Raw genomic sequence first — 26084 nt, 5'->3', positions numbered from 1 at the left:
TTCGAAACAACCAAAACCAAACCAGATCAAAAAACAAACAAAGCCAACAGGAGAGAGTCTCCTGTGAAGAACTGGAGTGTAGTTATCAGGTTCCTAAAACAATGCCCTCAGTCATCTTTAATTGTTCAACATTTCATTCAGAAAACAGGAATTATAAATTCTCACATCCATGCAAACAAACACCAGCCCAAGGAAACCGGGCTCGGCACACTCCAACAACTGCCCACTTACGATTATAATACTAGACTCAACTGATAACTTTTGTTTTACAAAGTCAGCTCCCATCAGACTTTATTTCATCCCATTCAGCTCCCCTTTTACTGATCTAGACCACTGAGAGTGAGAAGCCTTGGTCATTGTCCTCTTAGACAGCTTTTTGTCAAAAGCTTGTTTTTCAAAAGATACACTCATTTTTATTCTCCTTTCTCCCTTTCTTTCTCCTTTTAAACAAAAGCAGGCCGGGCGGCGGCGGTGGCAACACACGCCTGTAATCCCAGCACTTGAGAGGCAGAGGCAGGCAGATCTTTGTGAGTTCGAGGCCAGCCTGGGTTACCAAATGAGTTCCAGGAAAGGTACAAAGCTACACAGAGAAACCCTGTCTCAGGAAAAAAAAAAAAAGCAGATGGGAATAATTTACTGGTACTTGCTGATTTTTCTCCTTGAAATAGGAAGATTATATTGCATCTAAGAAGTTTTATTTCTTAAAGAAAATAAAAACAGGCTGGGTGGTGGTGGTACAATCCCAGTACTCAGGAGGCATAGGCAGGCAGATAGATCTCTGAGTTCAAGGCCAGCCTGGTCTATAGAGTGAGTTCCAGGACAGGCTCCAAAACTACACAGAGAAACCCTATCCTCTATCTCAGAGAGAGAGAGAGAGAGAGAGAGAGAGAGAGAGAGAGAGAGAAACAGCAATGATTGTGTCAAATAAAGCTCAAGTTAGTAGAGTAAGATTGTCCATAAGAATCTGTAATTGAGGACAAATAAAAAAAGAAAAAAAAAAGAGGAAAAAAAAAGAATCTGTAATTGTTATGGTGTTAGCGCAGTGGTAGTGTTATCTCCCAGGCATGATACTGTAGGTTCAATGCCCAGGACTGCAAATAATAGTTACTATAGTAATAAAAGAGTCTGTAGCTGATAAACAACAACATTAAATTTTTTTAAAAGATGTCTTAGAGTTTCTATTGCTGTGAAGACACACCATGACCACAGCAACTCTTATAAAGGAAAACATTTAATTGAGGCTTGCATACAATTCAGAGGTTTAGTCCATTATCATCATGGCAGGAAACATGGCAGTGTGCAGCCAGATTTGGTGCTGGAGAGGAGCTGAGCATTCTACAGTTGATCTGCAGGCAGCAGAAAGAGACTGTGTTCCACACTGAGCATAGCTTGAGCATATAAGACCTCAAAGCCTGACCCCACAGTGACACACTTCCTCCAACAAGGCCACACCTCCTCATAGTGCCACTCCATATGGGCCAAGCATTCAAATGTGTAAGTCTATGGGGGCTATTCCTATTCAAACCACCACAGATTTATTTTTGTGTTTATGCATATGGTTGTTTTGCCTTCATGGCTGTGTACTAGATGCATCTCTTCAGCCCCTCAAACTTTCAGATTCCATGTTGCATTTGGTCTCAACTCTTATTTGTGTAGCTTTGACACGGTCTTAGTCTCTTTGGGCTTCTCTAACAGAATATCATAGAATGGGTGACTAAGAAGCCGAAGCAATACCGTTCTCACAGCTCTAGAGTTGGGAAAGGCCAGCAGAAGGCACCAGCCTCATGCGGGGACACACAGGCTCTCCTTAAGGCATTAATGATAGCCAGAGAAGCAGATTGACTTTCAGAGTTGTGGGGGAACTCTGATGCTGAATTGACTGGCCAGTGAAATCACATGCCATTATCAGCACAGGGAATAAAGCCTGCATTTCCTATGCTTAGCTCAGGGCTTCTTGTTAGTCCCAGGGAGTTGAAGATAATCCCAAGATCACCAAGAGATTCCAAGAAGCTCTCAATATCAAATACAGTTTGAAGCATCTGAGACGTATATCACCCAGGAGTTATCAATGAATTTTTGTTTGGTTTGTTTTTGAAACAGGGTCTCACTATGTAATTCAGGCTGGCCTGGATCCATAATCCTCCTGCTTTAGATTTCTGAATGCCTGTGTTAAAATTACAAGTGTGAGCCATTATGCCAAACTTTTAAAAAACTTTAACTGGTCTGGAGAGATGGCTCCATAGTTAAACTCATTTGCTATTCTTGCAGAGGATTCAAGTATGGTTCTAGCACCAACATCTGGCAACTCAAACAACACCTATAACTCCAGCTCCAGCAGACCTGATCCCCTCTTTTGGCCTCAGAGGGTACACACACACACACACACACACACACATAAACAAATAAATAAATACATACATACATACATACATACACATGTATACATAAATAAAAATAATAAAAAGAAAATGTAAAAAGAGAAGTCTTACATATGTTCATTAATTTACTTTTGTCTATTTAATTATGTTTGTCTGTTGATGCTGGGATTACCATAAACATCTTTGGCCACCACGCTCAGCTAAACAAAAAAAATTTTGTTTTTGGTTTCATGCTGTAGCCTAGGCTGGCTTAGAACTCACATAGATCCACCTGCCTGTGCCTCCTGAGTGCTGGGGTTAAAGATGTGTGCCACCACCGGCTGAACAAGAATTTTTAACAGAACTGAAGTTTATTAAAAAACATTTTTGATATAGATTTTTTTCTTAAGTCAGGGTCTCAGTATGTAGCCCTGGCTGTCCTGGAACTCCCACTATGTAGACCAAACTGGCCTTGAACTCCTAGAGATTCAATGCCTCTGCCTCCCAAGTTCTGGAATTAAAGGTGTGTGTCACTACTCCTGATTTAACAGATTTTTAAGTACAGAAAAAAAAAAAAAAACAAGAATAAGACATACCCAAGTGTAAGTATGAACTTCTTAAAGGAGAATCACCTAAATAACCCCCTCAGATTAATTTACTTTTTATTTATTTATTTTTATTCATGTGTCGGTGTCTATGTCTGGCATGTGGTGTGTGTGTGTGTGTGTGTGTGTATACACGTGCCCAAGGAGGCCAGAAGTCCTCTGTAAAAGTAGTAAGAGCCCTTAACTATTGAGCAATGTCTCCAGCCCCCTAAGCAAGCTTCATAAATGTTATTGTTGTCCAGGCTTTGTGTCCTTCAAAATTAAATGAGGAAGCAATAAAACAATGTTGTAAAAACTGCAAACATGAATATTCAGTAGAATGTCTTCTGAAGGCTGAAACTGCCAGTGTAGTAACTATTAAGCACACATGGTTATAAAATATTAATGACTTTAAATTGACATGTATATACATGAGACTAGCGAGTACATTTTTTCTTTCCATTTTTGTCTTTTATTTCTTTGTTTTTATCTTTGTAGTTTCATATCTTTTTTTTAGTGGCTGCATTTTATACAGCGCAGTTCAATAATTCCAATGTTTCTCTTCCTTATTGAAAAAAAAGACCAGATGTGGTGACCCACAGCTGTAATCCCTGCACTAAAGAAATGAGGACAGAAGAAGCAGAGGTTTAAGGGCAGCCCCAGCTACAAAGCAAACAAACAAACAAACAAATAATTGTAAGAAGATCAAGAACACTAAGTATCATTAATGGAATAACAAATGTGCACCATTTTTATTCTCCATCATCTTCTTTATACCTTTATTAAATTCATTAAATTAAAAATTACTAAATCATCAAATTCATTTTCCTGTGTTTTAAGGTCTTCTGCCTAATTTTTTAATGCAGCAATTAGGCTAAAAGGTACTCTGAGTGACAGTGATTTTATTTTCATCTCTGGTAATAGGCCTATAGCTTATTAAGTCCTCTGGAGTTACTGACTGCATTTTGGGAAAAGAGCAAACAGCAATTTGACTAGACAGCCCATGATAACTGAACAGAGAAAAAAGGTGGAAGGCGATGAGCACAACGCTTCTGAATTTGCCACAGTCTCCTACTTCCTTTACTCCTTGCTTTACATTACCTGAAGATGGTCAGACCTGAAGCTGGGTGTAGAGGTGCAGGACTGAACACTGGCACTCCCAGTGACTACGGCAGGAAGAAGAGCAAGATTTCAAGGCCATCCCGGGCTACAGAGTGAGTTGGAAGTCAGCCTGGGTTACATGAGCCCAGACACACAGCACATGAAATGGTCAGATTTGAACATGTGAGGCAAGCACTGAACCGATGGTGACAAAAGTGATGAAGATAAGAAGATAAGAATGATCGTGACGGGGTCTAGCAAGGCGGCTCAGGGATTAAGCGCACTTGCAGCTCTTGCAGAGGTCCTGGGTTTGGTTCCAGCACACACACACACACACACACACACACACACACACACACACACACACACACGGTGGCTCATAACCATCTGTAATTCTGGTTCCAGCAGATCTAAGTCCTTCTTCTGACCTCCAAAGGCACCCTCAAACATGCATGTGGTGCACAGACATACATGCAGGCAAACACACACACAAAATAAAATGAATAAATCTTTCACAAAAGAATGATCATGATACTAATAGGAGCTGCCAGCACTGACGTTCTAGCCTTTGACGACCTCAAGTCCTTCTTGTCTCAGAGCAGCGGCCTTCTGCTGGCCTACTGAGCTGTCAGAAACAATGAGTACTGTCTTCACAAGCAAGCAGGCAAAGGATGGGCCAGCACAGGAGGAAATATGCTCACTGGGGCAACAAAGACCATAATATTCTCCTGCCTGAAAAAGGGCTGGAACAGTGTTATATGCCAAGAGCCAAATAGGAAACCATGCCCCATTTTCCCCACCGACTTAGAAACAAGAGCATGTATGAGAGATTATTCGAGGGAAATTGGCCTTCTCTGCCACTCTTGTCTGCAGCAAGCTGTCCTTGAAACACGGCAGACAGGGTTTTAGATGTTTAACTTTCAACCTTCTGCTGCAACGTAAAAGAGGAAAACTTTAGTAGCTGGATCAATATGACTAATTTTTTCCATTTTAGGCCTTAGACCACAAAGTACCAGAATCCACAGTAAGCCGGTCTGGATAGGATGTGGGCACGCTTGTAGGAAGCCACACCCAGCAAACAGAAATGTCGTATGACTCAGGCCAATTTCTTTTAATAAGAAGACACCCAGTGCTGAAGGCAACAGGAATTTCAGTTAAAATAGATTTGTGGAGCAGTTTCAGAATCCCGGGCTTAAACTAGATTAACACCATCATTGGCAAAGCATTTTCTAACCTAGATATCAGTGCAGGCCAACATTCAAAAAGTCTGTGTGAGGCTGTTTTGTTTTGTTTTGTTTGGAAATTTTCTCTTTAGTGATACACTTAGCTACTTCATCTGCCCATAAACGCAAATATACACACCATCCTTTCTCATCGTCTCAATGGTTCTTATCCAGGGGGCAATTTTGTTCCCTAGAACTCATTGGGAAATGCCTACAGACACCTTTGATTCTTCTAACTGGGGTGGGGGCTGCATGCAGGACCGCTGAAGGAGTGAACACACTCCCTCACAGCCCCACACCCGTGCCAGGGTGGAGAATCCCTTTAATACCATGATGTGGACAATAACTTATGTCTCCAAGGGAGCCACAGGGCACTGAAAGAAGAGACCATCTGCTGCCTCACTTGATCTCACACATTTTAAGCAGAGCACACACTTACAAGCTGGTCAGCTAGAATTGAGTCTGGGATTTATAACTCCAGGCAGAATATTCCGGAGCATGAAGGCAACCACCCATGTGCAAAATTTAACCTGTGAGTTCTATAAATGTAAGTTCTACTGCATCAGTTGGCAGTCTGTGCGTCAACCTTAGTCAAAAGAAGCAATATGACAGCCGATTTCAAGACATTTCCAAATTTTCATAGCCCCTGTCCACTTTCAGCATGACATTATTTAGCAGGCTAAAACAGGTCTGAAAGGACTTGCCATGTCTGCGGTCTTTACAGTCATGTTCACACGTTTTTTGTTTTGTTTTGTTTTGTTTTTGGAGACAGGGTTACTCTGTGTAGCATTGGCTGTCCTGGAATGCACTCTGTAGCCCAGGCTGGCCTTGAACTCACAGAGATCCTCCGGCCTCTGCCTCCTGAGTGCTGGGATTAAAGGTGTGCACCAATATCGCCTGGCGTGTTCACAGTTCTTAAAGTGTATAATCCCACATTGACATTTCTACAGGGAAGTAGCAACCAACCTTTTCACTCTCTTAAAGGAGTGGGGTACTCACAGGCTCTGTTCCGGGTTCTGTAAGTGCAGGTGTAAAGACTGCAGGGCCGCACTGGCACAGACCTCGGAACCTGGAACCTTCTCCACAGCAATGTACAGGGAGACGAGCGCAGAAACACTCTCAGGTGATTCATCACCGGCATCTTTAGCTTGGACTTTCCAGCAGTGGCTAAACACCTCGAGGGAGCCTAGAAACCTGGAGGAGGGCAGAAGAAGGAAAGCTATACACAGTGCCCAACACGGAGTGAACAGCCCAAGGAAACCTCAGAGAGGACAACACTGGGAAGGCTACTTCACACCCTGATGTGGGGGTCAGGCAAATAAGAGTCAACAGTTTATTCACTCTTGTTTTTCAAACTGAGTGCCTTAGTGGCATGCAGGGTTCAGAGGACTGACTCATGAGTTTGGCCATTTCCTCAGAGTTGGCAAACATTAGAGGCCCAGAGAAAAGATTCTTCCTCATACACATAAAGATTGTTGGTGGTTTCTTAAAATTAAAAGAAAATGTATTCCCTCAAATCCTAATTAGTTACCCAGTATGGTATTTACATGTCGGAAGAATTCAATGATTAATGCTCCCTTCAGGCAGTCTGAATTAAAAAAAACCAAACAACAACAACAACAAAACCACATTTGTTTCTGGCTTGCTTTAAAAAAAACAACAGCAGATACATCCTGCCAAAAGAGTTCTGGGTAGTTTTGAAATCTAAGTTGAAGAATAATCTGTGACTCCTGCTCTGGAACACAGAAAACCTGGCCAGTGGTGAAGTCTTAAACCTTGTCTCTACCACGCACATTCACGGTGATGGTTTCCGAAGCAATGCTTTCCAAGGCACCATCCAAGAGGCCTCAGATTATGGTACCATTAACTTGGAACATTTCCCTTCTGGCAGTCCCTCACCCCTGCCCCACTATTGAGTCACTGACATCTCCTGAAGACTCTTATCCCAGTAACAAGTGACCAGACAAGTTCTGAAATTAAAAATACAAACAAAGCAACAAAACTTGTTTAAAGGCCACGTTCATTCCCCAAACCTTTCTCCTTCCTCCTGTGCCTGGTTAATTCCTGCTTACCATTTATGTGACTGACTACAGAGCCACTTCCTTAAAGGCTCCCTCAACTCACACTCACCAGGTTAGCATAACACCCTCTTCTTGGTGCTTATCACAGCTGAATTAAGTTCATCAGAAATGCACTTTACAATTCCATTCTCCCCAGGACCCAAGCTCCCTAGTGGGAGCAGTGCTTGTGTCTGTCTTGGTCATAGCTGCATCTCTTAGGGGCAATGCCTTAAAAAACATAGGTTTGGGGACTGGAGAGATGACTCAGCAGTTAGGAGCACTGGTTGCTCTTCTGGAGGACCAGGATTCAATTCCCAGGACCCACATCGTGGCTCATGACCATCTGTAACTCCAGTTCCAGGGGATCCAAAGCCCTCTTTCTGGACTCCATAGACTCTGCATGCACTTAGTGCACAGACATACACACAAGCAAAATATCTGTACACATAATGTTTTTTTAAAAAAATAAAACATGGATTTGAGGACCAGAGCAGGTTTCCTTGTGGTGGTGAATTGTAGATCTTAATTTTAAGAACTGAGAATTGTGATATGACAGCCAGCACATATTGGAACAGAACCAAAAGTCTTTCCTAGGGTTCTGCTTTATTTATTTTATTTTATTTATTGCAGTGGTAAGTATCCCAAAGTTTCATGTATGCCAGGCAAGTGCTTTACCACAGAGTTATACTCTCAGACCACATGGTTTGTTTATATTATTTTTTATTCTAGTTTAGGCACTCAAGGGTGGGAATTGTCCCAACTCTTTTGGTTATTGTTTCAACATTTATAATAATTTCCTTTGTTCCAGATACTATGTTGGACACTGTGATTCTAAGGAGGGACAAAAGTCATTAAAAAAGAAATCCTGATACATGGCGTTATGTTATGCTGCTAGAGGGAAAGAAGTCCATTTCATCTCTGTTGCTGTGTACTTCAGCTTACACTTCCATTGAGGGGAATCAGGCAGGAGCTCAAGCTCAAGCTTGAAGCAGATACCATGGAAGAATGCTGCCTGATGACATGCTTGCTTGATGGCTTGCTCTGGCTCCAGCTCAGCTAGCTAGCTTCCTTATATAGCCCAGGATTACCTGCCTTGGGAATGGTACTGCCCACAGTGGGCTGGGTCATCTGACATCAATTAATAGTCAAGACAATCCCTCACAGATATAGACACAACTTGATAAAGATAATTGATACTCACTTTTCAGATGATGCTAGTCTGTGTCACATTGACAGAAAATGCTAACTAGAACAAACTTACATATAAAGTTACATATTAGTTTCTTCCACCACTGCTGATTAAACAAGAACATATGCCATCAAATAAGGAAACTGTGGTAAACAAGTACATTTTTTTAAGGAAATGGCTTTGTCATTTCTACTTCAAGTGCATCTATGCCAGATTTGTTAACTGATGTGACACGCTAAACATCTGTTGGGTCCTAAGTATTTTCCAGTTGAAAAATATTGATCAAAGCCTGTGTAGTACTTCATGCCTATAATCCCAACACTTTGGAAATGGAGGCAGGAGGGTCAGAAATTCAAAACCATCCTTGAGTTTGAGGCCAGCCTGGGCTACATGAGGCCATATCTCAAACAGGGGTGTGGGGAAAGCTATAGATAGACAGCTCAGTGGGAAAAGGTGCTTGCCATACAAGCCTGGGGACCTGAATTTGATCCCTGGAACCCGTGGTGGAAAGACAGAACTGATTTCCAGAAAGTTGGAAAACTTGTCCTATCACTGACACATGTGTGTATGCACACCCATGCATAAAGATATTAATAAATAAGAATGTAAAATAATCTTGCTCAGAATGACTACCAAAAACCAACCTTACATCATCTACATGTCACAGCTAAAACAGAGTGGAGGAGTTGCCCGTCTATTGTAAAGTAAAATGCATTGTCTTATATAAAGATAAACGAAGCACATGTAGTACCAACCATAGGAAACTATAGACCAGAAGGCAGACTGATGAATGAAAGAGAAAACAGCAACTGGCCACTTACTAGGGAGGAGTATGTTCTTGAGGTGATGGAAGCTTGTGGAACTAAATAGAGGTGACAGTGATACAACTGTGAAAAAGTCTAAATGCTACTGCAATTTTCACTTCAGGATGTTAGTTTTATTTTGTGTGACTTTTTACCTAATCACGAGTATTTTCTAAAGAAAGAACCAGGGAAAGTTGCAGCAAACCATTTCACAGGAAGGTGATTACCACGCTCGAGTTTCTGTCTTGGATGGAAAAACCAGTTCCCAACAGTTTGGTCTTGAGGCAAAGGCAGAAAATAAAAAAGAAAAGTTGGGAGATTCGACAGATGTATTTCACTACAGACTTGAATCTCTTCTTTCCAAGAAGAGTATTAGATGGAAAAAAGAATGAAAGTCCACACACAGAAAACTGGTATCATGAGCCCCATCCACCTACCCAGTGCAAAGCAAGGAGGCAAAGGATGACCTCAGCCGCCTCTCCCTCTTCAAGCACATCCTTGCTATCCAGTGGCTAGGAGCTGGCTGCTTTCCTCTGCGCTGCTGCCCTTGATCCTGCTCCTTTTGAGCTAGAGGGAAGAAGGAAGGCTACATGCGAGGAAAAGGAGAGAGAAGTCACAGGGCAGTGACGTGTATCCAGTGAGAACAGGAGCAGTTACTCTCCAAGGGACTGTCAAGGGTTCCAGGCAGAACAGTAACTGTCATCACGCCATCTCCCCAGATGGTTACACTGGTCTCTCACGCAGTCCCCAGTCAAATGCACACCCAGGAGCAGCAAAGTGCATCCATCACACAAGAGGAGAGACTGATAAGATGTTTCCAAAGCCAACAAGAGTCCTCACTTCTAGCCTGACTCTACCTACGGCTTTTAAGCAAGTGATTTCTAAACTGTGTGTAAATTTGCTCAAAGGGTATTTGAAATTCTCAAACCAAAGTTAGAATCAATTTTATTTATATTTTTATGTGTTTTGGAGTGTATACATCTTTGGATAAAGCATGTATGCCAAGCCAGAGTCAATATTTGAACACAGTTTTGTAAGAAACTATTTCACTAGGGGGTGAGGAGATAGCTCAACCAGTAAAGTGCTTGTTCTGTAAGCATGAGGATAGGAGTTCAGATCTCCAGTTACCCATGTAAAAAGTCAGGTGTTGCAGAGCATGCCTGTAATCTCAGCAATGGGGAAACAGACAGCAGGATCCCTACAGCTTACTGGACAGTCTAGCCAATTGGTGAGCTCCAGGTTCAATGAGTGACCCGGTTTTTCAAAAAAGGCAGTAACTGAGGAAGATACAAATACATTATCTTGTTTTCAAATATCATCATTAACTGAATTAACTGAGCAGCCTTACAGAATAAGAGCTCACTGACCACCTCAATTCATCATTTTGATTCTGCTTTCTTTTCTTTTCTTTTTCTTTCTTTCTTTCTTTCCTTCTTTCTTTCTTTCTTTCCTTCTTTCTTTCTTTCCTTCCTTCTTTCTTTCTTTCTTTCTTTCTTTCTTTCCTTCTTCCTTTCTTTCTTTCCTTCTTTCTTTCCTTCTTTCTTTCTTTCTTTCTTTCTTTCTTTCTTTTTTGTTGTGGAGATGAGGATCGAACCCAGGGCTTTGCACTTGCTAGGCAAGCATCTGCTTTCTTTTCTTAATCTTTTATTATGAAAAACTTCAAATTTATACATTGGGCCCTCTGTACTTACATACATGGATTCAGCCAAACATGAATCAAAAATACATGTAAAAGAATTTTACCTGTTTTGGACATATACCAATTATTTTCAGTTTGCATTTTTTGTAATTTAAAATTGTTTTTCAGGCTGGAGAGATGGCACAGTGGTTAAGAGCACTGGCTGCTATTCCAGACAGCCCAGGTTCAATTCTCAGCACCCATGTGGCAGCTCACAGCTGTCTGCAACTCCAGTTCCAGGAGATCTGACACCCTCACACCAATGCACATAAAATAAAATTAAATTACTTTAAAAAAATTGTTTTTCACTGGGTATAGTGGTACAAAACTACAATGCTAGCACTTGAGAGGCTGAGGTAAGAAGATTTCTAATTTGAGGCTAGCCTGAGCTACCTAGTAAGACTCTTTCCAAAACAAGGGCATCAAAATAAATAAATGAAAATATTTAACATACATAAAACACAAAACTGTGCATATTTACAGAGTACTATATGTTATATGTTATTTCAACACATGTATATATTATGAGTGTGTCACTTTATATAAAAGACTTGCACATCAACAGATTTAGTTTCTGAGTAGATCATACAATCAATCTCCATGGGATGATTGCATAGTAAAAAAATACTATCCTAAAACCAGCTACATGCCCTGTGGTGGTGGAGCACGCCTTTAATCCTAACACTTGTGAGGCAGAAGCAGGTGGATCTCTATGAGTTCAAGGCCAGACTGGTCTACAAAGCAAGTTACAGGACACCTTGGGCTGTTACACAGAGAAACATCTGTCTCAAAAAACCAAAAACAACAGCAGCGACAACAAAAACCAGCTACCAACTACTATATATTCAGCATTCTATTTTAACAAGTATCTATCCATTAATAATCATTTTTTATTAATACCCCTGCTTATCCTCCTTAGGTCATTTTAAAGATTTATTTGCTTGTTTATTTTTATTTTTTATTTGTGTGTGTGTGTGTGTGTGTGTTGTTTTTTGCTGTTATTTTTGTTTGCTTGAGACAGGGTCTCACTTTGTAGCCTTGGTTGGCCTGCAACTGGCTATATATATCAGACTGACCTTGAACTAGCAGAGATCTACCTGCCTCTGCCTCCCCAGTGCTGGGATTAAAGTCAAGCACAGTCATATCTGGCTTCCCTTCCCTTTTTTTGAGGCTAAATCTCACTATATAGCCCCGGTTGTAGTCTTGGAACTCACTATGTAGCCCCGGTTGGCCTTGAACCTGCAGGGAAGGAATCTTCTGCTTCTGTGTCCCTAGTGTTGGGATTCTAGGCATGCAGTACTACACCCAGCAGTTTGGGATAATTTTAAACGCCACATTTAAAGCCAATCCCATCAAACAATAGCAACTACTCTGGATTTCCTCTACAAAACTGATTTGATACTAAAATGGAATTTCAAAACTCTCAGGAGATGTAAGGAAAATTTGCTTAGCTCTGTGCTGTCTCTGAATTGAGTTGCATTCCTGAACAGAAGCAATAGTGAACAGTTACCGGATGGACAGCAGAGTATTAATGTATTGAGGAAAGAATATGCCCTCTCCTCACTCCCCAAAGCTTGCAATCTATAAAGCAAAACAAATACTTTAGGTTTTTCCTATCTCTAAAAATGTGTGATAAAACATGCATCATTTCCATTTTAACCAATTTTAATTCTACAAATTCAAAAGCATTAAATGCATTCATAACATTATGTCACCATCACCCCTATCTATGCCCAAAGCTTTTCCATCATCCATCTCCAGTGTAAACTCTGTACTTATTAATACCTCCTCCTCACTCCTTACTAACCTCTAGTCTACTGGAAGTCCCTGCGTATGACTATTCCAGGTACCCCATATAAATGGAATCACAGTATTTCTTCTTTTGTGGCTGCCTTACTTCACTTAGCGTCATAGAACGGGAATCTCTTAATTAAAGCTGGATGTGATGACAGCCCCACTGAGTTGTAGAGCAGAGGTTATCGGGGATGATTCAACAGGAGGGGTAAACACACAGAGAAGGACAAGGGGAACCAGGCAAAGTGAGGGCACGAGGAGAGTGATCAGGTACCAAAGCTAGAGAGGACAACTGAGGTTAAAACAGGCTTTATCCCGTGAACAATGCCAGTGTCAGGAGGGCTGTAAGCAAAGGTTACAGTGTTGGTAGTCTGAGAAACTTAGTAACTTTCAGGAAGATAATACCAGCTACAGTGTGTACTCAACAGAAGGAGAATGCCATCTCAGCCTTCAGATGGAAGGTTTTAACAAGTCAAGGCCACAGGTATGCCTGCAAGGCACAAATTGTACTAACAGATGGATGGCCACACACGTGGCCAGAGCACAAGGTCCTGCACATGCACTCCCTGGGGACCTTAAACATGTTAGCATGTTTCCCAGAGAACTCTTGCCTATGGCTTCATTCCTCACACAGTTGTCAGGAAATCCCTGAGGTAAGGCTGAGCTACGTGACAAGCTGAGAATAAACACAGATGAATGCCTCACACTCAACAATCACCCTGTCATATGACAAGGGCCAGCCTGATGAGCCGTAACACCTGGCCCAGAAGAAACACTGCCTATGCATCTCAAGACCGGCTTTTAGGGCTAGGGGTTCAGGAAGGCTCTAGAGGACCTGATGTCACCCTTACTCTGCCATGCTCCGAAGGGCCTGTCATGCTCTGGAAATCTGAACCTCTGTTGTGTATCCCACTGTAGGGGACCCTGAGTCTTCAGACTTTCTTTTGTATTGCATGGACAAAACAAAACAACAACAGGGAACTGAGGATGTGGCTCAGCTGGTACTGTACTTGCCCAAAATGAAGCCCTGTGCTTGATCCCTGGCACCCCATAAACAGGGAATGGTGGCTCAGGCCTGTAGTCCTAGGACTCAGAACTCAGGAGGGCAAAGGCAGGAGGATCAGAACTTGAAGGTTGGCCACACAGGGAGTTCAATTCAAGCCTGGTTTTTGAAAGACCATATTTAAAAAGAAATCCAAATCTCTGTTTTGAAACCAGGTGAAAAGATATCTGAACCTCCTTCCTACCATCCCAAGTCTTCTATTGATACCTGTAATTGTACTGGCCTAGCAGGGACCAGGGCATGCAGCGGAAGGCAGGGCTGGTTGAGGTTCTGAGATTCATGTGGGAGAATACAAGTTTCCAAGGGACTAGAAGCATTTTGGATGTCATTCCATGTCATGGATGGTTTCTGATAGATCCAGCAGAAGAGCCCAGGATGGGGAGCAGAGCCAGACAAGTCAAGGTTATGTCAGTCACCCTTCATTCATGTGTAGTTTCTTCAAAAAATAGCAATTGAACACCACGCCCTCTTCTAGGCTCAAGGGAACAAAGCCAAGTTCCTACCCTCATGAAGTTTATGTTTTACTAGGGAGAAATAGATCATAAACAAGTAGCGTGGTAAACTGGTTGTAGAGGTGATTCAAATAAGTTTCATGAAATATAGATCAGGATACAATGAATCAGGAGTGCCACTGGGGCGGGAGTGTTATATTTGGCCTCATTGACGAGGTGATATTTGAGCTAAGGACTGAAAGGGGTAGAGAATTCGTTAAACTGGGTGGTGGTGGCGCACGCCTGTAATCCCAGCACTCGGGAGGCAGAGGCATGCGGATCTCTGTGAGTTCAAGGCCAGCCTGGTCTACAGAGTGAGATCCAGGAAAGGCGCAAAGCTGCACAGAGAAACCCTGTCTCGAAAAACAAAAAACAAAAAACAAACAAACAAAAAGAATTAGTTAAACAGCCATCTAAAGAAAGGGCATTCTAGGTAAGGCAAAATGTTTGTGCAAAGAGCCTGAAGAAGAGCACAACTGGCATATTAAAGGGGTAGTGAGGAGACTAACATGCCCAAAGCAAAGGGACCAGGATAAAAACAAGAAGCCGATGAGAACCAGAGGCAACGGATGTCACATACCGTAGACTTGTATACCATACTACTGGTTCTTCCTCTAAACCAAGGTTTCTCAACCTTGGCATTGTTAACTAGAAGAGTCTTGGTTTTGAGAGGCTGTCCAGTGTATTGTGTGCTACTCACCAGCATCCCTATTATCCAGGGTCCAGCAGAAGCTAATAGCACCTACACCAGAGCTAGAAAAACAAAAAGGTCTCTATACAGTGCCAGATGTTGCCTGGTGGAAAGGTTGTCCCAGGTTGAGAAACGAGGGCAAAAATAGAGAGTTTTTTCTTTCCTTCTTTTTTTTTTTTTTTTTTTTTTTTTTTGTTTTTTGAGACAGGGTGTCTCCATGTAGTTTTGGTGCCTGTCCTGGAACTCACTTGGTAGCCCAGGCTGGCCTCGAACTCACAGAGATCCACCTGGCTCTGCCTCCCGAGTGCTGGGATTAAAGGTGTGCGCCACCACTGCCTAGCAGGGATTTTTGACTAAAGGAGTAGCAATCTGATTTTTATTTATATAAGATCACTCAGTGTTACCTATCAAAAATTCCCAGAGTTTGAGGACAGCCTGATCTACAGAGCGAGTTCCAGAACATCTAGGGCTGATACACCGAGAAATCATGCCTTGAAAAAAAAAAAAATTCCCTTGGAGCTGGGTGTGGTACACATCTATATTCCCAGAAATTGGGAAATTGAGGCAGGAGGATGATGGGGAGTTTGTAGTCAGCTTGGACTCCATAGCAAATGCCAGGCCAGTCAGAGATAAAATAATCAAAACAGCAAACAAACAACAGCAACAAAACGGCCCTGAGAGGTCTGAGAATGGAGTTCAGTAGTAGAATGCCATTTTTGATATTAAAAGAAAGGCAGCAGGATTTACACTGGATGAACAACAGAGCAGGTAGAATAAGAATGAATCTATGAACAGAGAAAGAGCCCCTGGCATGAGAAACAAGGGAAGATGGTGGTTTCGCCATCTACTGTACTCAATGGGAGACACCAATGGGAGAGCAAAGAAGAAAGGTCTGGGAAGTCAGCAGTGCTGTGCTGGTGTGCAGGAGCGGTTACAAAGCTAGACAAAAAAGAAAATCAGCCCCCTCCAAGAGTTACAGGTGTACCAGGGGAGGATGGCAGATGGGACAATTATGGGTGCAGCCAACCGCAAAGGAACAATGAGTCCAGAAAGAAACTGAATATGGATGGTCAGGGGTGAAGAGAGTTCCAAGAAAATCGGAATAATTAGAAACCCACTTTAACTAATGCTAGGCTACAGTATCTGTAACAGTACTTGAGTTTTTTAATGTTCAGGTCTAGGGTCAATCCTTTCTGCTAAACTGGAAGTAATAATTTCTTGAGAGTTGGTTATTTATAACTTACAGAACTCAAATTGTCTAATCTTGTTAAACAGTAAATAGCGTTTAACTATCAAACATACCACATCTCAGTGATCTTCCACTACATATTACTGCATTTTATGAAGAATCTACCAGTGTCTACATTGCTCATAGAGATGCATCATGTGCCATAGGGAAGCTAAACTTTCTACACATCTACACACGTGCCCTTTGCTACCACTGATTATTTATATAGATGCTTGGATTTTTATTGCCATGTCTGCTGCTGTGCAGACTTAGAAAATGTGTGAGAGAAGGAGAAAACATAAAAACTGTTAAAGACTCATTCATAAATTGTGTAGTTACTATGATAAGTAATTTGAACCCTGCCTGATTAAACTTTCTCTGTGCAAAACAGACAGCAGAAAGAAAATGTACTCTGGATAAAGGTTACAATCACATTGAAAGAAATTGTTTCTCATCAGACTGACTCTTGATTTCAAAAGGAAGCCTTTTGCAACTCCTCAAATCTGAATTAGATATTATCTTGCCAAATCTTGATAGAGAAAACTTAGCTTCCTCCTCTCATCCACTTCTCCCCTGGGAGCATGACTCCCATCTGAGAATGGTACCCTTGCTGCTTTGGGCCTTCAAGGAATTCTAGCCTGATTTTCAAGGTTGTGAATTAAGGAAGAAACGCCTAAGAAAGTGGAAAGGTTTTCTACTTCCTACATATCTGTGAACATCAGCTACTCTAAGCAATGCCAGGTATTGCTAAGGGATCCGTGGAGTTTCACTCACAGGAAAATGGGGTTACTTCCACTCATAATCCAGGCCAGCTTTTAAACAGCAGCACTGTTTAACAGTAGAAGACTGCAGAGTATCAACAAAGGGAGACCAGGAAGCAGAAAGCAAGGAGCTTTTCCACGGCTGAGAAGGCACAAGTGCTCTCCGAACTGAGGTGTGCCCATTAGCTCCTAATGTTTCTCAAACCTTCCCAGGGAAAGTACATGGGGGAGGGCACTGACATTAATATTAACAAGCTGCCACAAGCTTTCTCAGGACAGAAATGCTTCACAAGGAATGTTCCAAAGAATGGTAGCTACCAACCATTCTGTACTTTTGGAGGTACCTCTCCTCTAGGTCTTGGGTGATTTCAGAGTGAAAAAGTTTTTGATTTCTGTAAGCACAGCTGTGACAGTACTCCACAGTCTAGGGATGGCTGTGAGCCTGTCCGCAGCTCCTGGCTTAGTGGGGGTGGGGATGAAGAAGAAACCACGCCAATCAGAGTCTTGACTTATTGCGCCTCAGTTTCTGAAGGAAGCCTCAGAATTGGTAGCCTTTACCCTTGTCTCCAGCTGTTTCTTAGCAGGCTGGACTTTCTTATTTAGATTCAACCAACTCTGGCGACATGCCCTCACAAGGGACTGCTCCTCCCGTGCCCCCACAATTCTCTCAATTGCAAAAGAACTGTGAAAGAGTCTGGTGACTCCCAAGAGTGGAGAAAGGGGGACCGAAGCAGAGAAGACGACGCCCAGTCAGGCCCTTAGTAAGCAAGACTCGAAGAATCAACAGCTGTCGCGGCTCGGAGCCCCGATCGGTGGGATAGAGGGTCGTGGGAAGGGTCATGGCCCTCTTTGGGTCTGTCCATCCTCCCTGAGGCTCCCACTCCATTCGGCTGCCCATCCTTACCTGGACGATTCTCGGACAGCACTTAACAAGTGCCACTCGCAAGTTAGCTTCCCAGGACCTGCGACTGGGGAGTGTCCATCAAAGCCTCGCCCTCTGGCGCCCATGCCACGCCCCTTATAAGCCACGCCCCCCACCCCTTCCAGCACCGCTAAACCCACAGGGACCGGCCTAATCACGCCCCATTAGACCTGGCGTGCCTTTGCTCTCTGCCCTGACACACACCCCCTACGTAAGCCACGCCCCTAAACCCGAGCCACGCCTCAGAGTTCTTCACCCTCCGCTGCCTCCCTTTCTCTCTTTGCCTGCGGCAGGCAATGTTTCTGGAACAAAAGCACTATTTCTTGGATAAAATCAGACAGCTGGCCTAAAGCCTCTAAGTCTAAAAATTGGCTTTCCTCAAGTTTCATCCATCTCTGAATACCATGATTTTAACATGCTAAAGTCGAAATGTTGGATGTGTTCTTTCCCACTACTTTTCAGCTCAATTTACCCAGGTTTCTAAATATCCTCTTAATTTGAACTGTGGGCTCATGTTCCTTTCAACCAGTTTTTATATCCTTTAAACCGTCATTGTGAAATTGTGTTTCTAGCCCTTTGTCCTTATCTGACTTTAAATGCAAGGCAGAGGTACCAAATAAGCACTCTCCTCTATTTCCTGTAGTCTCTTACAGATGATTTTTTAAGGCAACCAGAGCCCTCTTGCTACGTAGGGTCGGAGCATCTTGACATTAATCTAACTGAAACTGGTTGTGAGAGTACATACTCAGTTCTTTCCTCCTTCCAGTCTAAGAAAAATGTGGAGAAGTTACAACCAGCTTGCTGCCTTTGTACTCACATCCCTTACTCATTCATTCAAATCACATTCATGGTGTAGAGGCTCCTCTGGCAAATAAGACAAACCTCAGGGTTTCTATGGTTTGATGTTGCCCCAGCTCCAGCTGAGATGTGACTCCCACCAAAAAAGTAAAATTCAAAAGGGATGAAGTAGCAAGGAGTTGGTAGGTGAAGAGGACTTAATAATCACAGGTCCTCTCCTCCTCTTCTTTACCATGAATATGCATTTATTTCCTTAAAATACTTTTTAAGATGAAAATTTTCTTTTTCATGTGTGTATTTTGTCTGAATGTATATATGACCACCACATGCATATCTAGTTCCCATGGAGGTCAGAAGAAAGCACCGGATCCTCTGGAACTGGAATAATGGATGGTTGTGAGCTGCCATGTGGGTGCTGGGAACCAAATCCTGGTCTTCTGCAAGACCACAAAGAAATCTTAACCTCTGAGCCATCTCTTCAGCCCCTGAAAATACATTCCTTTAAAAAAAAAAAAGCTTTCAGGTATATTACACAAGAAGCAAACAAGTTTATCTTTAATACCAAGTATCACATCTATAGCCCACTCCTAATTATAATTACTTTTTATTTTGGTTTTTCAAGACAGGGTTTCTTTGTATAGCCCTGCCTGTCTTGGAACTAGCTCTGTAGACCAGGCTGGCCTCGAACTTATAGAGAGATCTGCCTGCCTCTCTGCCTCCCAAGTGCTGGGATTAATGGCATGTGCCACCACCACCTGGTTTATAATTACTTCTTAAATCAACTGTCTTTGCTTACAAAGAGAGTAGTGGGTGATAAAACCTAACATCTCCTATTGCTTATTGTTCATAATATAAGCATGTATGTATCTCAAATTACATTTTAGGTAGTTTAACAACGTGAATAGACAGTAACATGCATTGAATTTCACAGGTCTTCTCAATCCCATTAGCAGGAATATTACTGGGTGGCAAACACAGAAAGACATTTTATAGTACTTAGTACATTAATTCATGCAACAAATTCCCCCAAAATCTTTAGTGAGTACCTACCTTTTCAAATGCACACAAAAACACAATTTCTGCCCTCATAGCTGGCTTCAAATCCTAATAATAAAGGCATTATGATTGCATATCAATTCTTTCTTGCCTCCTATTCCATTTCTGGCTTGAAGATGGTGAGAATAGTCAAAATGTTGTCCTCAAAAGAACACAGAGAAAAGAAGACATCACAACAGAGCATTTGATCAAACTCATCCTGGCCCTGAGAGCCCTGCCTCGTTTGTAACATGTTCCAACTGCAACTGGAGTTCTTCTGAAGAACATAATGAGGGATTGTGAGTAAGAGTGGATAATTAGAAAAGAGTGAGAACAAAAGATGTTATGAGTAAATGAGCACTTGCGGGAGAAAAATAAATGGTGAATAAAAAGAAAATGAAGCTTGGTGTGATGGCATATACATTTCATTTAATTCCAGTGGAAGCAGGTAGATGTCTGCAAGTTCAAGGCCGGCTTGGTCTACATAGTGAGTTTCAGGCAAATTCAAGAATACACAGTGAGACTTTGTCTCCCAAAAGAGGTGGGGAGGCTGGCAGGTAATGGGAAACTGTGGTAGAAAGTGGACAGTTGTGAGAAAGACAGAGGCTTTGTTCTGGGGAGAAGAGAAGATCATGAAAAGAACAAAGAACTGTAATAGAGGCAAATTTCTTTTGTGAGATTTCACACACAATGGTTATAACTTCGTTAATTTGGCTGGAACAAGGTATTCAGATATTTGGTCAAAAACTACTCTGAGGACTGGAGAGATGACTCATAAGTTAAGAGCACTTTCTACTCTTATGGAGGACCCAGGTTTGGTTATCAGCCCCCACATGGTGGTTCACAATCATATGTGACTCCAATTCCAGGAGAGCCAACACTTTCTTCTGGCTCCCTCACACACTAGGCACAAACATGGTACACAGACACACAGGCAAAATACCCATACACATATAATGAAATCAAATGATTTAAAAATAGAAAACAATGTAGTCAGTAACAAGATCAAAAAGTAAGAAAAAATTCAGGCTTCTGAACACAAAGGGGAAACATTTTATTCAAAATGGGCTAAAGGGTTGACTCTATGTTCCATGTGCCGCTATCAAGAGAGTATGACAACAAATTGAAGATTCTTTCAGTGTTCACAAAATTAAAACCACAGCTTGGTTTCTTTGTATGGTTCATTTTCATTGTCAATTTGACTGAATTTCAAATCACTTAAAGATGGTAAAGTACACATGTGGAGGTGTCCAAGAGTGTGTTTCCAGAGAAGATTGGGAAAACCCACCCTGCATATTCACAGCAGTGTACCATGAGCCGGTGATTCACACTGAATTACAAAAGCAAAGGAGAAGGCAAGTCAAGTGCTGGTGGCCTTGTTAGTTTTAACTGTCAACTTGATGGAGCCTGGAGTCACCTAAGAAGGGAGTCTCAGTTAAGGGATTGCCCAGATCATATTGGTCTATGAATATGTCTCTGAGGAATTGTCTTGATTGTTAGTTGATGTAGGGCCAAGCTTACTAGGGCTGCACCATTCCCTAGGCAGAAAGCCAGCTAAGCATGGGTCTGCAATTGAGCGAGCAAACAATGTTCCTCCATGGTTTCTACGGTACTTCCTTGGCTGTTCCTTGATTGAAGGTAATGCTGTATGAAATAGCAAGGGGCCTGGCTTCAGATTCCTGCTTGAATTCCTTCAGTGATGGACTGTGACCTGCAAGCATAAACCAAATAGATCCTTTCCTCTTCTAAGTTGCTTTTGGTCAGTGTGTTTTAACTGCAGCAACAGAGAGGAAATTGGAATAAGTGGAACTCCTCATCTGTCTGTTTCCTGGCTACCATATCATGAAGTGTCTCACTCTGCTGCACCCTTCCTGCCATGATGGATTAAACCCTCTGAAACTGGATGAAACTGAATCTTTCCTCTCTTAAGCTGTTTCTGTTAGATACTGTGGTAACAGAGACAGTAAAAGTAACCAATATACTTTGTTTAGTTGATTTGGGGAAGTATGTGCTTCTTAATCTTTAGTTCAAAGAAAAATTGCAAACTCTAATGAAAATGACATTGGGGGCTAAGCAGAAAACACGGATCCTAAAGGATCCCGAGACTGACATGGTGGCTGAGTGAGTAAACATGCTTGCTGTGCAAGCCTGAAGACATAAGATTGATCCCTGGTACCCACACTGGAAGGACAGTGCTGACTCTCAAAAGAACTGCATACAGATTCCTTCAAAGTATACCGTTGTTACAATCACAAAGCACACTACATTAAGTCCATTCTACGTACTGTCCAAATGTTCCTGCCTAATTAAGTACAGTACACAGTTCCATAGTAGCATTCAGATTATTGTCCTTTAGGATGGCAAGCAGGTTTCAATGCACATTTCAACTTTGATCTGTTTACAGTAGCTGCCTTCGTAAATTGTGCTATGAAATTCTATGAGTCTAGTCTCAGATGGAAAAAGTTCTGTGACTGACTAACAATGGAGGGATGGGTGGGCGGGTGTGGGAAATAACCCATGTAGCATCTCTGATTTGTAGCAACAGAAATTTTGTATAACATCTTTTACAGTCCTCAAAGACACTTATCATTAAGCTGTTGATAGCTACGCCACAGTAGAGAGCTCAAAATAAATATCACTGGCCAACATGTAAGAATAGAAATGTTGAGATACTAAATAATTTATATGCCTTATGTATCAAGAGGGAGTAATTTAAGATTATGTTATGAACACGACAGGATCTAAACAAAAAAGTACTTGGCTTAATTACTTTTCTATTGCTGTGAAGAAACACCACAACCTAGGCAACTTAAAGAAGAAAGTGTTTAACTGGAGACTTGCTTACAGTTTCAGAGGTTTAGTCCATGGCCATCACGTTGGGGAGTGTAGCAGCAGGCAGGAAGGCATGGCAGTGGGACAGTACCAGAGAGCCTCCATCCTGAGACACAAGCAGAGGCAGAGAGAATGAGCTAACTAGGAAAGCCCACCCCCACTGACACACCTCCTTCAATAAAGACACACCTCCCCCAACAAGGCCACTACCACTAAACGTTTTTCAGGTAAGTTTCATGAACTGGGCATTCAATGACCAATCATTCAAACATATAAGTTTATGGAGGCCATTCTTATTCAAACCACCACATGGCCTAATATATCTGACACTTCTTTATAAACACAGACAAAGGAAGTTTGAATGGATATGGCTAATCATTTTGGCGTAAACTCCAACAGTATGCCAAATTAGTACTTGTAGACACAAACCCCTGCCTCACACTTCCATGCATGGCTGTGAGAATTTAAACAAGCATAATGTATCAATATCGTGTAAAGATTTCAACACAATGTTACAGAAGTAATGTAAATGACTGAACCTCTTAGGAAATAAAAAGTTCAGTATGGTTATTAATATACATAACTCTCTATGACTTAATGCTCATTCATAGACTGAGACCCACAAACAATTACTTGTAAATGCCTTAAATTCTCTCTTTAAGAATATAAAGTTAAGCTGGGCATAGTGGTGCATACCTTTAATCCCAGCACTAAGGAATTAGAGGTAGGTAAATCCCTGTGATTTCTATGATCCTTCCCCTTGTCATTTACACTAAAGCTATTTCCATATTCATAGCTTCACTTATACCCCAACCCAGGGCCAGTGTCAGAGAATCCGCTCTGTCCTCTAAAAGCTGAGCCCAACTTGGCTTTGTTCACACACACACACACACACACACACACACACACACACACACACAGCAACCCCGCCCCTTCCCAGGCTTCTCTGAGCCATCCAATCGGCAAGTCCTTTTGAGTCAGCCTCAATGGGTGTTTATTTTCACTGTGAGCTGTCATTCATTCTTTAGCATCTGAACCTTTACTCTAGGGTTTTTGTGACTAGCCTCTCCTGTAAGAAATTCTTGCAGGACGGTGGTGGCACATGCCTATAATCCCAGCACTCAGGAGGCAGAGGCAGGTGGATCTCTGTGAGTTCGAGTCCAGCCTGGTCTACAGAGCTATTCCGATAGTCCAGGACAGGTTCCAAAGCTACAGAGAAACCCTGTCTCGGGAAAAAAAAAAAAGAAATTCTTCTATTGCTTTTTTTTTTTAAGGAGTTTTTAAAATGACAGTCCACCAACTTTGGGTTCTCACCTTCATCTATGTCCCTAGCATTTTTTTCACATCCTTAACATTCCTCTCTTGTCTGTGTGAACTGAAATTTCCTGGAAAGTATGGCCTACAATTTGGTGCTTTTTAAAAAGATTTATTTCTTTTGTGTATATGAGTGCTCTATCTTCATATATACCTCTATGCCAGAAGAGGTCACCAGATCTCATTACAGATGGTTGTCAGCCACCATGTGGGTGCTGGGAATTGAACTCAGGACCTCTGGAAGAGCAGCCAGTGCTCTTAACCTCTGAGCCATCTCTCCAGCCCCAATTTGGTGCATTTTTATATTTATCAGATCCCATGATTATTTGATGGTTGAATATGAATGACTGATCCTAATCTAATACTGGAATTCTACAAGACGCAAAACTGTTGGGAATGATGCAAAGAAGAGAAAGTTGTATGAAACTGGCATATTCAAAAGACTCATCAAAAAAGAAAGCCAGATGTCTTATTGAGGGTTACTGCTGCTGTGATGAAACACCATGACCAAAAGCAAGATGGGAGGAAAGGTTTTGTTTGGCTTATGATTCCACATCATCTTTCATTATCGAAGTCAGGGCAGGAACTCAAACACGGCAGGTACCTAGAGGCAAGGGCTGATGCAGAGGCCATGGAGGGGTGCTGCTTACTGGCTTGCTTCCCATGGCTTGCTCAGCCTGCTTTCTTAAAGAACCCAGGACCACCAGCCCAGGGATGGTACAACCCACAATCAACTACCTGCTCCCCCCTTTCCCTGCCATAGATCACTAATTAAGAAAATGCCCTACAGGCTACAATACAATCTCATGGAGGCATTTTCTCAATTGAGATTCCCTCCTCTCAGATGGCTGTAGCTTGTGTCAAGTAGACATAAAAATAGCCAGGACACTGGGGATGGTGGGCACATGCCTTTAAATTCCATTACTCAGCAGGATGAGTCCATACATGTGAGGTCAGCCCAGTTTACATAGTGAGTTTCAATACAGCCAGGGCTATGCAGAGAGACCTTGTCTCAAAAAATGAAAGAACAAGCAAAAGAACATAGTGTTAGAGGATAAGAAATGGCTCAGAAGTTAAGAACACTGGGGTTGGGGATTTAGCTCAGTGGTAGAGCATTTGCCTAGCAAGCACAAGGCCCTGGGTTCAGTCCTCAGCTCCGACAAAAAAAAAAAAAGGAAAGAACACTGACTGCTTTTCCAAAGGACTTGGATTCAATTCCCAGCACACATATAGTGGCTCACAACTGTCTGTAACTACAGTTCCAGGGGTTCCCACGCCCTCTCCTGGTTTCCTAAGGTACTACATGAAAGTGTTATACAGATACACGTGTAGGCAAAACACTCATGCATATGAAAAAAATTTTAATTTAAACAATATAATGTTGGCAAAATTACACTCAGTTCATCTGAGTTAATTTTTATTTCGAAGGAGTGGTGATTAACTTTCCATGAAGTAAACAAAAAAAAGTCTGCGGGGGAGAAAAAGCAAAGTTCATATTGGTTATGCCTGCATGCTGACATGCTCCTCACCATGATGATCATGGATTAATCCTCTGAAACCTTAAGCCAGCACTCAATTAAACGCTTTTTAGTGTTAAGTTGCGTTGGTCACGGTGTCTCTTCACATCAATAAAACAGTAACTAAGACAGTTACTGTGTATAGTGTTGTAGTAAACATGGCAGGGTCAATGTCTCTTTTACATACCAATTTCATCTCCTTCACAGATACATCCAGGAGTGGTATGGTTGGATCACAAGGAAGTTCTGGTTGTAGTTTCTTGAGAACCCCACATTGTTTTCTAGGGTGTCTTTGTTAATTTGTATCCTTCCCAACAGTGTCTAAAGCTATGTTCTCTTTTCTCATCATCTCCATCAGTAAATACTATCAGTATTTTCATAATGGCTGTTCTAACTGCAGTGACTAGAATCTGATTTTACATTTGATTTGGAAGGGATGAGTGGATGCCAGGGCCACAGGGCCATGAGAAGCACTGAACCTCTCTGCAGCCTCCTCCAGCCCTGCTGCCCTGCCCTGACTTGTAATTGAGCCATGCCCTTTGCTGGCCTTGCTGTACTACTTCACGTGCATTCCATGAAGATAGCAGGGTTATTCCTATCGACTAGATTTCCACTAGCCGGAGCCTTAATGGTCCTTATCTGC

General features: G+C 42.1%; 1 protein-coding gene across 1 annotated transcript in view; it reads right to left on the bottom strand.

Moving 5' to 3' along the window:
- The window catches only part of Ca5b (carbonic anhydrase 5B), a 52675-nt gene extending 34648 nt beyond the window's left edge, over nucleotides 1–18027 (bottom strand). The window contains exons 1-2 of the mRNA XM_036174705.1: nucleotides 17928–18027; nucleotides 6265–6459 (exon numbers count right to left, since the gene is read on the bottom strand). Coding sequence (XP_036030598.1) covers nucleotides 6265–6406 — 142 coding nt within the window. The 5' untranslated portion in view covers nucleotides 6407–6459; nucleotides 17928–18027. The remainder of the gene's footprint in view (nucleotides 1–6264; nucleotides 6460–17927) is intronic.
- Nucleotides 18028–26084: the final 8057 nt, after the last annotated feature.

Source organism: Onychomys torridus, chromosome X, assembly GCF_903995425.1.
Source record: "Onychomys torridus chromosome X, mOncTor1.1, whole genome shotgun sequence".
Taxonomy (NCBI): Eukaryota; Metazoa; Chordata; class Mammalia; order Rodentia; family Cricetidae; genus Onychomys; species Onychomys torridus.
This window is presented reverse-complemented; position numbering and strand designations above follow the sequence as displayed.